The sequence below is a fragment of the Tiliqua scincoides genome, chromosome 4, assembly GCF_035046505.1.
Source record: "Tiliqua scincoides isolate rTilSci1 chromosome 4, rTilSci1.hap2, whole genome shotgun sequence".
NCBI classification, from domain to species: Eukaryota; Metazoa; Chordata; class Lepidosauria; order Squamata; family Scincidae; genus Tiliqua; species Tiliqua scincoides.
The window spans coordinates 168311306-168326481 of NC_089824.1; the positions used below are offsets into that span (position 1 = coordinate 168311306).

A 15176-nucleotide genomic window follows, 5' to 3' on the forward strand; every position below is an offset into this window, starting at 1 on the left:
AGTCATAGAGATGTTCCCCCCCACCACCATTCTTCTGGACAGCCTCCAGTCAAACCGCAAGAGGATCACATGAGGTAGAAAGCCATTCAGTTCAATTTTTCTGTACTGGTTTGACTCAGAGGATGAAGGGAAGGATATGTCTGTCAGGAGTCTCTAGAAACCAGTTTGGATGGGATGGTGTCTCATTGTTTCACCTGATCAGTAACACCCTCTGTTTCAGCATTCTCAAACTGTGGTCAGGACCCACTAAGCGGGTTGCAAGCCAATTTCAGGTGGTTCCCCATTAATTTCAATGTGCATTTTATTTTTTAATATATTAGACTTGATGCTACCATGGAATGTGACTGCATTTGGGAAATGCTACAGATCTGTACTTTCAACAGGATACTATGTATACGCTTTTAACAATGATAGTCAACGGGGCTTACTCCCAGGTAAGTGTGGATAAGATTGCAGCCTTTGGGATGTTTGGGAAATTTTTTTTTTAAACAAATCAGAAACTGCTTGGGAGCGTTAGAAGGGTTCTTCTTTTATTTTGAATACATTTTTAAACTTATAAATTTTTAACTGATTTGATTTGATTTGATTTGGTTGTATGGGGGTGTTAAAAATGCTCCTGTTTGATGATGTCATTTCCATCCATGACATCACTTCCAGGTTAATGGAATCACTTCCAGTGAGTCCTGACAGATTGTCATACTAAAAAGTCAGTACTGGTGCTAAAAAGTTTTGAGAACCACTGCTCTCTTTATGTCCAAGACATCATCTAAGATTTTGCTCTGCAACCCCTTCCCTGTTTTGATATGTGGGCTACTGTAGCCTCCAGCTATGTCCAACCCCAGTTCAGCTTGGTAATGGACCCTCAACTCCACCCTGTGCCCAAGGACAGATGGTACTGACCTTCACAACCATTGAGGGTGACTTCTGCAAAGGGGTTGTCACAGCGGTCACAGCGGCGCCCAATCACACCTGGCTTGCAGGAGCAACGCCCAGTTTCACTATCACAGGTACGAGACAGCGAACCTGTAGGGTAGCAGTCACAGACCAGGCACATGGCACTGCCTGTTGGTCGGTAGTGGTTCTCCTGCAGAAGAAGAGGAGGCATATTAATCCTGGGGAACATGATGGAAGACTCTCTACTGCTCAAAGGAAATCCATAAGCCTCTTGGCTAACCAAGCATTCAGTCCCTCTCCTATTATACACTTAGAGCCATCAGTAACGCACACACATTCTACGTACATGAGCTATCCTCCAAACATCTGTTACCAGAAATGCTCCTTTTCATTAAACTCTCTTTTAAAGAAATACATATGCACTTACCAAGGACAGAAACTCCCAAGACACTTTTATGATTAGTAGCATTATTAACAATTATTTCTAATCTAATTTGTCTTCATAACAATCCTGGGAGGTATGTTAGACTGGCAGGGAAAGAGGCCCACCCGGGGCTAACTAGTGAGCCTCAGCAAGCAGGGATCTGAACTAGAGCTACCTCTTAACCTACAGTTTTTCAAACTATGTTCAAGGGAATACTTGGACGTTGATCAGAGGTTCTTCAATGAGAAGATCAGTAATGGTGGACAAGCATCCCTTAAAGACAGTTTGACTGCCCTTCTCCTGCCGTGAGCAGCTGCAGAATAATGCTGTGCACACTCTAAGAAACTATTGCAGTTCAAACAAGGCAACACCTGAGACCCAATAGCCTTGGTCAGTGCTCCACCTAAACTGAACGTCCACCATATCCTGGAATATGCCCCAGAAATCCTCTGCAATGTGCTGGGGTTCCTCAGTGAACCAATTCATTTCCCCTGAAAGTAGAATGTTACTCTCTTAACCCAACACTGACTGCAAAATATCTACCAAGTGATGGCGCCACCGTGCTACTGGCCCTTCTGCACCTTCTCCACTTTGCAGATCCAACCCTGGCCACTCCCAACACAAAAGCCAATTCCTACCTTGCAATGACACTCTCCATTTGTTTTGTTGCAGTCAGGGTCAAAGCCTTTGCCAACATCACAGTTGCAGGGTCCACATATAGGATGTCCCCACCATCCCCGTGGGCAGGGCTGAGCAAGCCTGCCACAAAGAAATAACAGGGCCCATTGTAGTCACACTGCAAATACACCAACAAGTCAAAACAGCAGCACAGCAAATGTCCACTGCAGGTGAGGGAGGACTTCTACCAGTGAAAAAGCAGCATATTCTTGTGTCATAAAAGTCTTAAGAAGTTAATGGAGGCACAGAAATTGTAGGGTTACAAACTATGATGTCACCACTCTTGGACATCATTTCACACAATCTTTTGCTCCCATATAGCAAAAGTGTTTGTTAGACCCTAATGAAAAATGTATGACTCAAAATATGTCAGAATTTTAAGAATTTTCCCATCCTACATTTTACCATTATTAATAATTTAATAAATTAGGACATCTTTTTCTCTATCATTACTCTATGAAAGCAACATCTTCTTACACATGCACTTCAATCACATGTATACTCCATACTCACAACCTGTGTATATACTAATGTAAATGTACACTGTCTGGGGCATTCACATTCAACAAGCCAGTACTGAATGTGCACCATGCCCTAGAACAGTGTTCTTCAACCTTGGAGTTGGGACCCAAAAGGGGTCATGATGCCTCAGTTGTAGGGTCACAGCAACTTGCCGGAATGAAAAAGGTTGAAGACCCCTGGACTAGAGCACCATGGGGGAGGCATCTGGTGGACCCCTTCAGGTACCAAGAGATTGGGTCCCAGTCCTACTCAGGTCGTTAGCAACTGTGCTAAAATAGCTTTCACTAGTGCCAGGCTTCAGGGTAACATTTTCAGCTCTCTCTAATTTGGTATTTGGTTACAGTGAACAGTGCTGGGAAGGTGTCACAGGGGCAGGGAGTAGGCAGGTAGGGTCCCAGGAGGGGGGGGGCAGGACCAACAGTGGGTCACCAGTCTCATATTTTATTTATGTATTTATTTACTGGGGTCATGGCAGAAAAAAATGTTGACGACCACTGTACTATAATATGCCCCAAAAATCCTTTGCTCAGGTTCCCTCAGTGGATGAATGTATTTGGAAAGGTTCTCTGAAGGTAGAGTGTCTGCCCTTGACTTGCAGACATGTGAACTTTCTTGCACAAACGCATACACAGTCACAATGTGTATGCACTTTTCGGTTGATCTCTCACTCATATATACACATAGACAGAGTTTTTACACACATCCTCTGTGATTGTGAATTCAGACCACCTCAAGCACAGACACATGTACCAACATCCCATTCTGCAAGAATAAACACACAGCTCTTTAAAGGCGTATTTCATACACTCATGCACTTAACGCCCTTTTACAGAGTGGCAATGGCAAGTGGCAACTCACTTATTCTCGCAGTATGGCCCAAAATAGTTTTCAGGACACTCGCAGGTGTAGCCATGGGATGAGCTGGGCTTGCGGGTACACACAGCTTGATGTTCACAAGGGTTGAGAGTGCAGACATTGGCACAACTATCTCCATAGTAACCTGAAGCAGCACAGGAAAAAAAAACCTGCCATGTCAGCCTCACAATATAATTTGGGCAGGAAGCTCTGGTCTGAAGAAGAATGACCCCTCCATGCAAGCAAGAAACTGCAGCTGGACACAGCAGTAAGCGCTGCTATTAAGTATAGAGGATACCAGAAGCTAGGGCAGAGGAACCTAGTATTCTACAAAGCCAAACTACACACCAATGTGGAATCATTCCAGACCTAATCATGGAAGTGCTTCACTCTCATCCTCTCCCCCACTGACCTGGGTCACAACTGCAAGAGTGACTGTCCCAATCATCATTGCAATAACTGTTGACAGGGCATGGGCTGGAGTCACAGGGATCAGGGACACTGCAGCCACGCTCCACGTTCACCTTCTCCACCTGATCTACATTCAGGGCCACAGCACTGGCTGATGTCTCACCCATCCGCACGCCCTGAAGACAAAGAAGGCACGGAGCGGTCAGACTGCAGAACCAAACAGCTTATAGAACGGCTGATACTTATGGACTTGCATTTCTGCAAACAGAATTTGCAGGCTGTCCTTTATCAAAATCAACCCCTGCCTAAAGACAGCCGTTTTAGGAGCAAAATGATGAAAGACAGAATATAAATATTTAAAATGAAATAAAATAGCCAGACACGTCTGAAAAAACTCAGCCACTAGATGGTGCTGCGTTTCCTCAAATAAAAGCACTTTGGCTAAATAAAGTAGGAGTTTGCACTTTGCCATTTGCATGAGTCTAACATATATACAATTTGCTCAAATGTGCATCTGATTTGTGGTATCACACGCCTGATCCGCAACCATCTGCATGGCTCATGGAACCAAACATGGTGGGAGCAATCAAAACCAGTGGTAGTGTGGGACTGTGAAACATATCTTGCTGTTACTGTTTAAGCAGGAACAGTCTGTTGTACCTCCTTTCCTCCTGACAGGAAGAGAGACAAATATAGAGTGTGGACACAACCTGTGGCTGATCAGGACGCCTGTTTCTGTCATATTTCCAAGGCTGTTGGGCAAAAGTACATCAACTGAGGGTTGCCATGGTTGCAGGTTTCCGGCATGCAATCACATGGTAGCTCCCATGTTTGCTTCTATATATGCACCACCAGATACAGAGATTCTCAAGGGATGTATGGCATGCACACAATCTGCTCACCACTTCCTATGGAAATACCCCATACTGAACGCCTGACCTGATTAGCACAGGAAAATATGTCCCCGGGTAAGGGCTCTGGCGAGGGAGCTGATGACAGGAAACACGGGGCATGCCCCTTTCCCATGATGAGTTAACACTATCCACTGCTCAGGTGGGACCATCCGCAACAGCTCTTTGTTCACTTACCTGCATGCAGCCACGGAAACCTTGCTGCACCTCACTCTGCTCCCCTGGCACACCGCCAACACTCAGCTCCTTCACTTTCAGCCCATGTAGCTCACTGCTGAGGTTGGCCACCACCTGGAGGACAGGCAGACACAGCAGCTAATTGGTAGCACCTTCCCCTCATTTCTTGATATACCCATAACATTTCTGAGATTGGACAGACCAGTGATCCACCTAGCTCAGTACTGTCTACTCTAATATCAGTGGAATCTAACAGAGGTCCTTCTCATAATCTACTACCTGACTGCTTTTAATTGACAATACTAGGGACTGATCTTGTGACCTTCCTCAAGCAAAGCACATGCTCTGGCATTGAGCAATGGCCCCTCCCCAAGTACAGGTCATCAGAAAAGTTGAGGTGGCAGGAAAGAGGGTGGGTTGAAACTAGGATTGCAGTTGATGGAAGGAGTTGATGGGGGACAAAGTATATAGGACTTATGGACACAGTGTTAGGATCAGTAGGGAGAGAAATGATAAAAGATGTGGACTAGAGTGCTGAGAATCAACAGTTGTGGGAACACAGAACTATCCCACAGAAGCCCGATGTTCCCATTGACCTCAACACTGCTCTGTAATCATTCTTATGGTTAGGAAATGGTTGGAAAGGCCCTACATGAGTGCCAAAAAAGATGACCAGGCAGCAGGCTACAGATTTGCTGACCTTCCTGCTTGGTAGAGTCCTGGTGCTCACCGTACCTGATGTACACCATAGTCAAAGGTCATGACAGCCAAGCACTGGACCTCGGGGTCATCCCTGCTGTTGTGCAGCTCCAACTGCAGGTGGTGCCAGTCACCATCGTTCACCTTCACCTGGTGCAACCGAAGTGCTGAGACTTGGCTGTTGGCATGGTACACAGTCAACAGCACATTCCCCTCACTCAACTAGGAAAGAGAGACAAGTTAGAACATAATGAATCCAGTCCTGGGCCAAGTTCTCCCCATCAGGAGCATCATCATACGTGCCCAGTAAAGTAGGTTTGATACTAATGCTTAAAGGACACGAAAGGGTGTCTATGAGGCTAATGATACCTACTTGGTAGAGTAGGGAATCTGACTCAGACCCCCCCCATCTCAACTTCTGCACTTCTTGCTTGTAGATCAGCAACGTCTTCTCCATATCACTAACCCATAAGAAGTTAATGGAGTGCTGAGCCAACCTCAAAACCTACCCATAGAGTGAGGGTGGAATGTTGCCCTGCAGTAGCATGCAGGAGGACACCACTGCCCTGCCTAGTACGGAACATGAGTCCAATGTGCCATGGAAGTGTAATGACCAAGGCCAAGTTGCTCCAGATCACCATGCTGTTGCCCAAGAAGCGCTGGGGACTTGACATTTCTTCATGAAAAAGAAAAGAAAATGTGGATCAGCAAACACATGGAACATTGCACAGAAGGGCTGTATCATACATCCCATCAGAAGATGGGATCTGTGAGTGAATCATCCAGGGATTTCCAGTCATGTCCTACAGCAAGGCAGGCATCACAGGTCTCATGAACTGCAAATGTCTCCTGAGGCATATTGGTGCACTCCATGGATTCGTGACCGAAACTTGAAATTCCCCCACTTTGATTTTTTGGAGGTGAGTTTCTAGTCCTCAGAATCACAGAGCATTAAAACTTGGTTGCAAATGTATCAGATTGCTTCAAACCACACTTCTCCTTCCAATATGTTAAAATGGTCTTTTGAATCTTTCTCATAAGGTTAGAGTTCCAAGCTGATAGTTCTTAGCACTTTCTAAGTTGTGCTGATGGTGCATCAACAGAGCAACTCAGGCTCCTAAAGTAGTGTTCTAGTGACAAACCAGAAGAAAAAGTAAGGACAGTGAGACACAGGAGAACTCCACATTGGCATCACACCATGCGTGCGTGCGTGCGTGCGTGCGTGCGTGCGTGCGTGCGTGCGTGCGTGCGTGTGCGCGCGCAAATAGTAAGGTCTGTAAATTCTTATTTGCTTGCCATGGAAGTGAGAAAGGGACCATTGTCTGAACATTAAGAAGTGTATTTGACTTACAGGGATTGGAGTTTCTGAATGAGTACATCCAATCCCTACAGCAAGAGGAAATAGGTCTGTTTTTATATTACAATCCTTTCTTTATAACATAATAGTGCAGTGGTTCTCAAACTGGTGGGTCACAACCCACCAGTTTGTGTAATGCTTCCCCTGTCCTTTTAAGGGGCAGGGGAAGGGGAAGGAGGGGAGCTAAAGGGGGGCTAAGGGGGGTGAGGGGGGTGCTTTGCACTTACTTCAAGAAGGCAGGGCTGCAGCAGGCTGCAGGAGGTGCAGGGAGCCCTGGGCAGCCCTGCACAGCGCTCCCCGAGTCTTGGAACGTTCACTAAAAGCGGGTGCAAAGCACTTCCATTTTGCAGGAGATGCTTTGCACCCACTTTTAGCAAACGTTCCAAGCCTCGGTGAGTGCTGTACAGGGCTGCACAGGGCTCCCTGTACCTCCTGCAGCCTGCTGCAGCCCTGCCTACATAACTTGTGTGCAAAGCAACCCCCCTCGCCCCCCTTAGCGACACGATCCCGGGGGCTGCCCTAGCCCCTCCCCTGCAAGAATTTACTGAGGGAGTAAAGCTCCCTCAAAGTTTGAGAACCTCTGCAATAGTGATTTGTACAACCCCTTCTGAGCTGCTGAAATGCCCTGAGTAGGTCACAAGGATGCTGAAAGTGCGAGGTGGACATATTAGGTAGATATTACTCTCTCTCTTAACCCCTCCAATACTGGGTGTTTGAAACAGTACTGGCCAAAGTGACAAAGACAAAGGGAAATACAGATTTAAGAGAAGCAACCAGTTTAGTAGTAAGCTTGGACACCCCTTTCCTGAAGAAAGGCCTAGAGGCTGGTTTGGTGATCCTCCTTGGCCTCTGCCTGCCTGAACTGGGTGATTGAGCACCACCTCAGAAGACACAACATAAAACATTTGAGAGGACTCTCTTCCATGCAGCTGGGTAAATAGCTCCTATTGACTTACATTCTCAGGCCTTAACGGGAAGGTGCGAGCTACCTCTCCTTCTCATACCTACAAGTTATAAGCACTATAATCTCGAATCCAAGATTCTCGAAGTCACTGTCCTTCCCCCTGTTTCTAGGAAAGAGGATACGTTTTCCATCCTCCTTTAAGCAGGGCAAAAATGCCTGTCGCATACAGTGTCTGACACCAACAAATTCCCACAGTTCATGCTCTGAGATGGATGCATGCCAACTAGGAAGTGGATCCAATCAAAGATCTTCTACACCTCATTTTAGGTACCATTATGGCCCTACCCTACTTGAACTGTATAGCCCAATCCTACCTAAATGTGCAATCCACTGGTGTAGGCTGTCGCAAAGCAGCCGTCAAGAGCTTTGCGGCAGCACAAGCTGCCGATGCACCAACAGGAAGGCCAGAGCCTTCCAGTATGTGCCAATCGACATTAGGAGGCCTGCCAGAGCAGATATGCTCAGTGCTGGGGGTGGAACAGGGAGGAGATGGGGCAGAGGATAGGTGAAATGGGCCTGAGAGAGAGGCAGATTTGGTGTCTGCAGTGTCTGCCGAATTGAAACCTTTTTCCTGGGCCTCATCTGCCTACATGGATCAATGCAGACAACACAATGATATTGCTGGCACAGGTCTGACTTGACCCATAGTGGCTGCTGGGGCTTACGCCAGGGCAAGAGGACAAATTTCCCCTTACCCTGAAGAGACCTCCAGCAGCCAAAACTCCCCTGTAGGATGCAGTGGAGGCTGCACAAGTGCCGCTGCATTGTTATATGGTGGTTTCGGTAGGATTGGGTTGTTAGAAGAGTTAGCAACTTGTCTCCTACACTCTCCCCCCCCCCCGAGTGACCAATGTTCAAACAGACTTAGCTTAGTTACCTAGGCCAAAAAGGCCCCCTTCTCTCACAGTCTCCACCTTTACCTTGCTTGCAGTCCTTGCCTCCAAAGCCCAGGGGACACTCACAGCTGAAAGTGTTCCATTGGTTGACACAGGTGCCACCATTATGGCAAGTGTTGCTGTCACAAACATTTTTCTTGGCCGAACAACCTAGGACAGAAAAGTGAGATGGCATGGGAAGGGATAGTGGTGGAAGAGGCTTTCCCAATAATTAGAAAGGGGCAGGGATAAGGTGAGGGAACAAAAAAGGAGCAGAGTTGGGACTGGAGCCTGTTCCCAAGGATCCACTCTACCACAAGCACATGCAGGATCACACAACAGACATGTCACAACAATCCCACAGCTCATCTAGATAAGCTTTCAATTTCTATGCTCAACCCTCCTCCCCAGTTCTTAAACTCCCTCCATACCAGGCACGGTCCCATTGTTGGCAATGAAGTCAGCCATGTCCACTTCTCGATTATCTATCAGGAAGTCTCGCATGCAGCCTACAAAGTGCCTGTTCCATACTGGGAAGCTCTCAGGCAAGTCAGGAACACCACCCAACAACAGCGGACCTGTCAGATCCAGGGACCTGGGAAATCAAAATGAGTTACTCAGGAGACAGGACTCGGAGGAAGGAATGGCTGACTGAGATCATTTACCCAAGTGAAAACTGTGGCTCGTATAACTTAAGTGTTTTGCGTCAAGACTGCAGAATGTCTGCAGAACTACGTGTCACTGGAGATATCAGGGTCATTGAGAAGCCCAAAGAACCGTGATTAGAGAATTGAGAGTTAGCTGCTTATGTATCTAAGGCTGCAGCAGCAGAACATAGCTGGGGAAGAATCAATAGCCTAACAATGGAAAATGCAGTTGTCCAGAGTAAAGCAAGCTATTTGATCTAGAACGGTGGTTCCCAAACTGTGGATCTAATGAATCATGACCCAGTTTTTGATGGTTCGTGAAACTGACAGGGCAGATTAGGCTGTTTGCATCAAGGGTTAAACAAGTTGCTATTTGGGGAGGGGGGGAAGAACTGCTGCCCAATCACAATTACAGCCACACCCCTTGGCATATATAAACCAGACTGCTGCTTGATTTTAGAGGCCTAGGGCCTCTAAAAAGTTTGGGAACCATTGAAGAAGATCACAGTTCAAATTCCAACTCAGCTATAGACTTATTGTAGAGAGGTGTAGACATAAATGAGAGCACACAAAAACATAGTGCCAGGACCCCTGTGATGGAAACCTGACAGAAGGTTTCATCTCACATTCCTGGTCTCTACAGCTAATGCAAGGTGGAGGTAGCCCTAAAAATACCAATGCAGACTGATAACCTGATAGCCTCTTTCTCTCTCTGACAGAGACTTCTTCGCTGAACAACAACCATCATGGAGCTTGTCTGGATTTAAACCTGCCTGTTGATTAATGATTTCTGTATACTCATCAGGTGTACTTCAGATGCATACGTTCTTACTTTTTGGTGCCTGACTGTGTTCCTTGGGCTGAACAAGAATAGTTTCCAAGGATGGAACCAAACTTCAAGGCCACAGAAGTGTCACAGTCATCCACAGTCACCACAGCTACTTTCTGGTCAGAAGGTCCCTGTGGAATTCCAGATTTCCCCATGATGGGCTGCAGAAAAAAAGGAGATACCTGTGGCAGAAAACCCCAAAGCCAGCTAGAGACTGGTTAGGATTATACAATCAAGCAGTGAAGAAAGGAAAAGTCAGATATTGTTTGAGCTGCCAGAGCAGAAAAGGGGCTCTTCCTTGGCATTCCTTGAGCTTAGATGGCTTGATCTCCTTTTAGTCGGCACTTTTAGATGGCCTCAAACATGCTGGCAGGACCCAGAAGATGCTAGATGCCAACAAAGCCCTGCCTCTGAGGAAGGAACACACTGCACACCAGCTGAACACTCTGGAGAAGCAAATTGGCAACAGTTCCAAAAGGAGCTGAATGTCAGAGCCAGACACTTTGAAAGCACTGCACATATTTGGATGCTAAGTGCTCAGTAAGCAAGACAGTAAAAGGGCAGGATTTTCCCATTGCTTTTCACTACATGTTTATGCACAAAGCAGTGATTCTGATATGCATTAGCAGTTGTAAGGGAGCCAGGTCTAGGTCTGGATTAATGAATCTACAATAAAAGAGTGTGTGTTGCATATGCTCCCCTGGAGAGAACTAAATTATGTGATCTATAGAAATAGATCTGAGAGACTCATATGGTATCTAATATTGATCCACCACCAGGCAGTGCCCACCTGCCTGTTCACCTTCAAGTTTCTATCAGCCGCACAAAGAGCTAAAAGCCTCTTTAAAAAAAAAAAAAAAAGTGGAACTTGACATTCTCATGATGCCAAATTCTGCAGCAGCCATCTGGAAAGTGCACTGAAAACATAGGCATAGGATGTCTGTAATAAAAGCATCATGCAGGTACAACACAAGGCAGTAGTAAGATCTTGCTAACAATTATAAACCAGTAATGGGCTGTTAATCTTGGGGAGTATTTGTACCACTGTATTTCATTACACCAGTATGTGTCTACCTGTACTATTCCTTGATGTTCAATCATTCATTCAGCACATTTTTTTACTGTCCTTCCTCCAAAGAACTCAAAGTGGTATACACAGAAGGGAACAAAAAGTGACTTTTTACACAAACTAGCTTCTAGTAATTTCTGCCCTTATGTATGCTGTTGGGTAGGAGTCACAAAAAATCTGAGGGAGGAAAATCTTTAAAATAGATCTCAGTAGGAGAATATGAAATAGACATGTTTATGCATAACAGAGCAAAAATAAATCAAAGCTTAGAAGAGGTCCCTTTCAAAAACTGATGAATACCTGAAAGTGTGCACAATAAGATAGAAAAATCAGTCACTGAAAATTCTGTCAGTGCACAGGTGCTTGCCAAAGCATAAAGAAAAATTCCAAATGAAACCCATTGTTGGCTATCATTGTTGGCCAATTAGCTCAGTTTAAGTTCCATCCTTTGATTTTCCCACAGTTGCCTCACTCTGTCCATTCCATTAGGAACAAAACTTGTTTGAGAGCAAGTAAATAGACACGTTGGTTTTCCACCTGCTTTGCGAAGGGAGGGGTTCTTTGTCTGGTTTTAGGACATTTTATATAATTATACATCTCTGTAGATTTTGAAAAAAAAAACCTTTGTGTAATTTTTAAGGCATTTTTTTCATTTCAAGTCTATCTACAGGCATATGTGTCAAATAAGCAGGGGGGAAATGGCATGGACAAATACAAGGGCAGCCTCTTTCACAAGGAAAAGACACAAAAGCCAAGTGAGTTCTTAAAATGACCCCACACAAGTTGGAGCTGTAGTTTGCAAAGCAAACAAGCTCCTTGAAACTGCAAGCCAAGCTTTAACAACTTCGGCTTTCAAATATCTTTATATTCAGTTACACCAAAAGCATGCTTCTCTTTCTCAGTCTGCCAGTTTCAGCAAACTGCCCCCAATCTGTTTTCAAAGATTAAAGAATTTCAACATGCATGTTCCAGGGGAAACCCTTAACTGTACAGTGTCATGTTAGTCTGTAAGTGACACAGCGGGAGGTTCTGTTCTGGACTGACTCTTTTCCCTTCATCACTGCCCACTATTCCGGTCCTCAGACGAAGTCCCCCTGCCCCCACCTAAGACTGGCAGAAGAAGAACACAGGTCATTGGTGGCTGCTTTCATGTGCAGGACTGGAACACAGAATTTTGAGAGCGATTCAAAGGCATGGCTAGGAAATGGGACAGCTCCAGACAAAGGGAAAGAAATGCAGCTGGTGGGGAGGAGGGGAGGGCGTGGCCATGGAAACAGGTCACAGCACAGCACCAAGGACTGGCAGGCAGCCCAAATCTTCCCTTAGCCTTGGAGACACTCCTTTCCTTAGATGTAAAACAACATGTGGGGGGGGGGGGAAGAGAGAGAGAATAGTGCAGCATAATGCTCCAGGCATAGCCCTTCCTTCAGCCTCCAGCACAGAAATCATCCAGGGAAACTCCCCAGAGCTCAAATGCTTTTTTTCAAAACGTCACTCTCTATACTTGGGAACTGATTTCTGAGCACGAAATGTACCACGTCATTTACGAATGACATGCATGTGTCGAAATTGCAGCGTTTGCCTGTGAAATACATGCAAGGGTGAGGGAGGCTGGGGTTCCTCTCACTTTTGCACAAAAGCTCTAAGGGATATACAAACAGACATGACTCTGTACAAGTGCATTCTGGGCCTGAAAATGGGTCCCCTGAATAATGCATTCAGAGGTCCTGAGTAGGCCTGAGAAGGAAGTAATACCAGTTGAAATATATGCAAACTGAACCTGAATTTTCCACAGCAAGCCCAATAGTTAGCCACTGCACTGGACAGCCCTTCTTACCACAGTATAACCTGTGGACCTGGCTACCTACCACCACCACCACCACATTAGGACTCCTCTTTCTTCTGTGCTCCAACAGCACAGCCCAATCACCTCACTATCATTCCCTGCTACCCAACGAATCTAATGGATAGCCTCCTTTCTATGCATAGGGTGAACTGTTCCACTGTTCCATCTTAGACCCTTTTTTGAAGCTGATTCTTTCCATTGGCCAGAGGATTAGATGGTTAGATTGGCCTGCGTCTTCCCCATTTTCCCTCCCAAAAATGTGCATACAATTCAATTCAATTGGTCACATCACAAAATTAGATATGCTAGTATGCCCCCAGGCATACTAAGAACACGTGTCCTGATCCTGCCAGGCTTGTTTGATTGTCCATTGAAGGGAGCTGAAAAACTCCCAGGGTGAACATTCATATTCAGCGGGAGCAAAGAGCAACTAGGTTGGCCACAGACAAACAATATGTTCCTGCCCACTTGACAAGCGATGGCTGCAAGCAGCACATCCTAATGGAGGAGTAGCTCACTCATGGAAAAAAGATCTCATGTCCCATGAATTCTAGTTTCTGCATAGAATGAAGCAAGACACCCTCAAGGACTTTGCAGGCCCTCACATGTCTGGGCAGGGATGAATATTAGCTTTAATACACTGTGCCTATTTCTTGATACAAATAGCAGGGCAGTTTTATCCCCATCTGACATGTATGGAACTGAAACCTGGGGGTTGTTCATCTTATTTTGAACATAAAAGCAAGTAAGCTTAGCTATCCTCCCAGAGAGCTGAAAGAGCACTGACGTGAGGCAACTGAACAGGTAGAGTAGAAGAAGCCCCCAAACCACATGGCGTTAATGAAAGCCAGTTTTAATGGGCTTTCAGCCAACATGCACCACACACCTTCAGACTGTGAGAGGAGGCCAAGTATATTTACTCCCCATACCCCCAGTGTAATAGGAGAAGCCTCTTCTGAATAGACGTCACATCCTTACAATCTCAGGGCTAAATTACTCCAGCAGTATTTTGTTTTATTTTATGCATGTTAGACTGGAAAAGAAGGGCCATAGGAATAGTTCCACAAATGATGCCGAGTTATAGCTTACAGGCGTGTGATGCTGTAAAACGATGTTGTGCAATGGTGGCACCACACCCTTCATTTGTCCTGGTGTTCCAGTTCAAGCTCTTAGCATCCTGGGCACCGTACAGATCACTTCCCTTTGAAAAGTGACAGTCACTAACTATTCCTTGGTTAACTATGCCAGTGGCCTCAATCCCATTCTTAACTACATGATGCGCTTCTGAGCTTTAAAAGAAGATCTAGAATTCCAGAGCAGAAACTGGCAGTACGGTACTGGCTGCAGACATTGGGATGCTGGCATCCTCCCATGTTAGACAGCAGGAGGTAACTGTCTACTGGCACGGAGGTGAAGCTCCCACAGGCAATCCAGCTCATCAGTACTGACGTCTGTGTTCAGAAACATTCCCAGGAGTGGGAAGGCCAACACCCAAGCCCAGTATAGATGCTGGGTGGAAGCATGCAACTGGACTCTGTTGGACTCCAGCAGTAGGTTCCAAGTCTAGAGGGAATACCCAGCACAGCCACTCGTGGCTTCAGACCAAAACCGCATCACTCTGCCTCATGACTACAGAGCAATCCTCTGATTCGTAGAGGAAAGGAGTAGGCACTGGCATGGAAGATAAAAAGCTACTCGAAGGAACAGGTGGCAATTTTGTGCAGCCTTACAGGCTATCATCAAACACATGGCTGCTAAATAAGAGTCAGGCAGGGCAGGAACGACCTGCAGTTATTTGATACGTATTATTTTGTGTACCAAAAATTCCTGCTTAGTTTCAGGTAGTCATCATTACTGAATTACAGGGAGGGGACTAAGGGAAGGGACAGATGACCACAAGGGCATAGATGGCCTTGACCTTGACCTTTTGTGATGGCCACTTTAGGTACTGAATTTAGAAGGCAAAGGAAGAGAACTGATATTTGGCTAAATTGGGGAGGGGGTTCATTAAGGACCTT

General features: G+C 45.8%; 1 protein-coding gene across 1 annotated transcript in view; it reads right to left on the reverse strand.

The window, feature by feature from the left end:
* Positions 1–15176, reverse strand: part of CELSR2 (cadherin EGF LAG seven-pass G-type receptor 2) — a 107115-nt gene that overhangs the window by 20896 nt on the left and 71043 nt on the right. The window contains exons 6-15 of the mRNA XM_066623682.1: positions 10247–10404; positions 9199–9362; positions 8813–8938; positions 6081–6247; positions 5608–5793; positions 4873–4986; positions 3786–3960; positions 3377–3518; positions 1957–2077; positions 901–1084 (exon numbers count right to left, since the gene is read on the reverse strand). Of these exons, the coding sequence (XP_066479779.1) occupies positions 901–1084; positions 1957–2077; positions 3377–3518; positions 3786–3960; positions 4873–4986; positions 5608–5793; positions 6081–6247; positions 8813–8938; positions 9199–9362; positions 10247–10404 (1537 nt within the window). The remainder of the gene's footprint in view (positions 1–900; positions 1085–1956; positions 2078–3376; positions 3519–3785; positions 3961–4872; positions 4987–5607; positions 5794–6080; positions 6248–8812; positions 8939–9198; positions 9363–10246; positions 10405–15176) is intronic.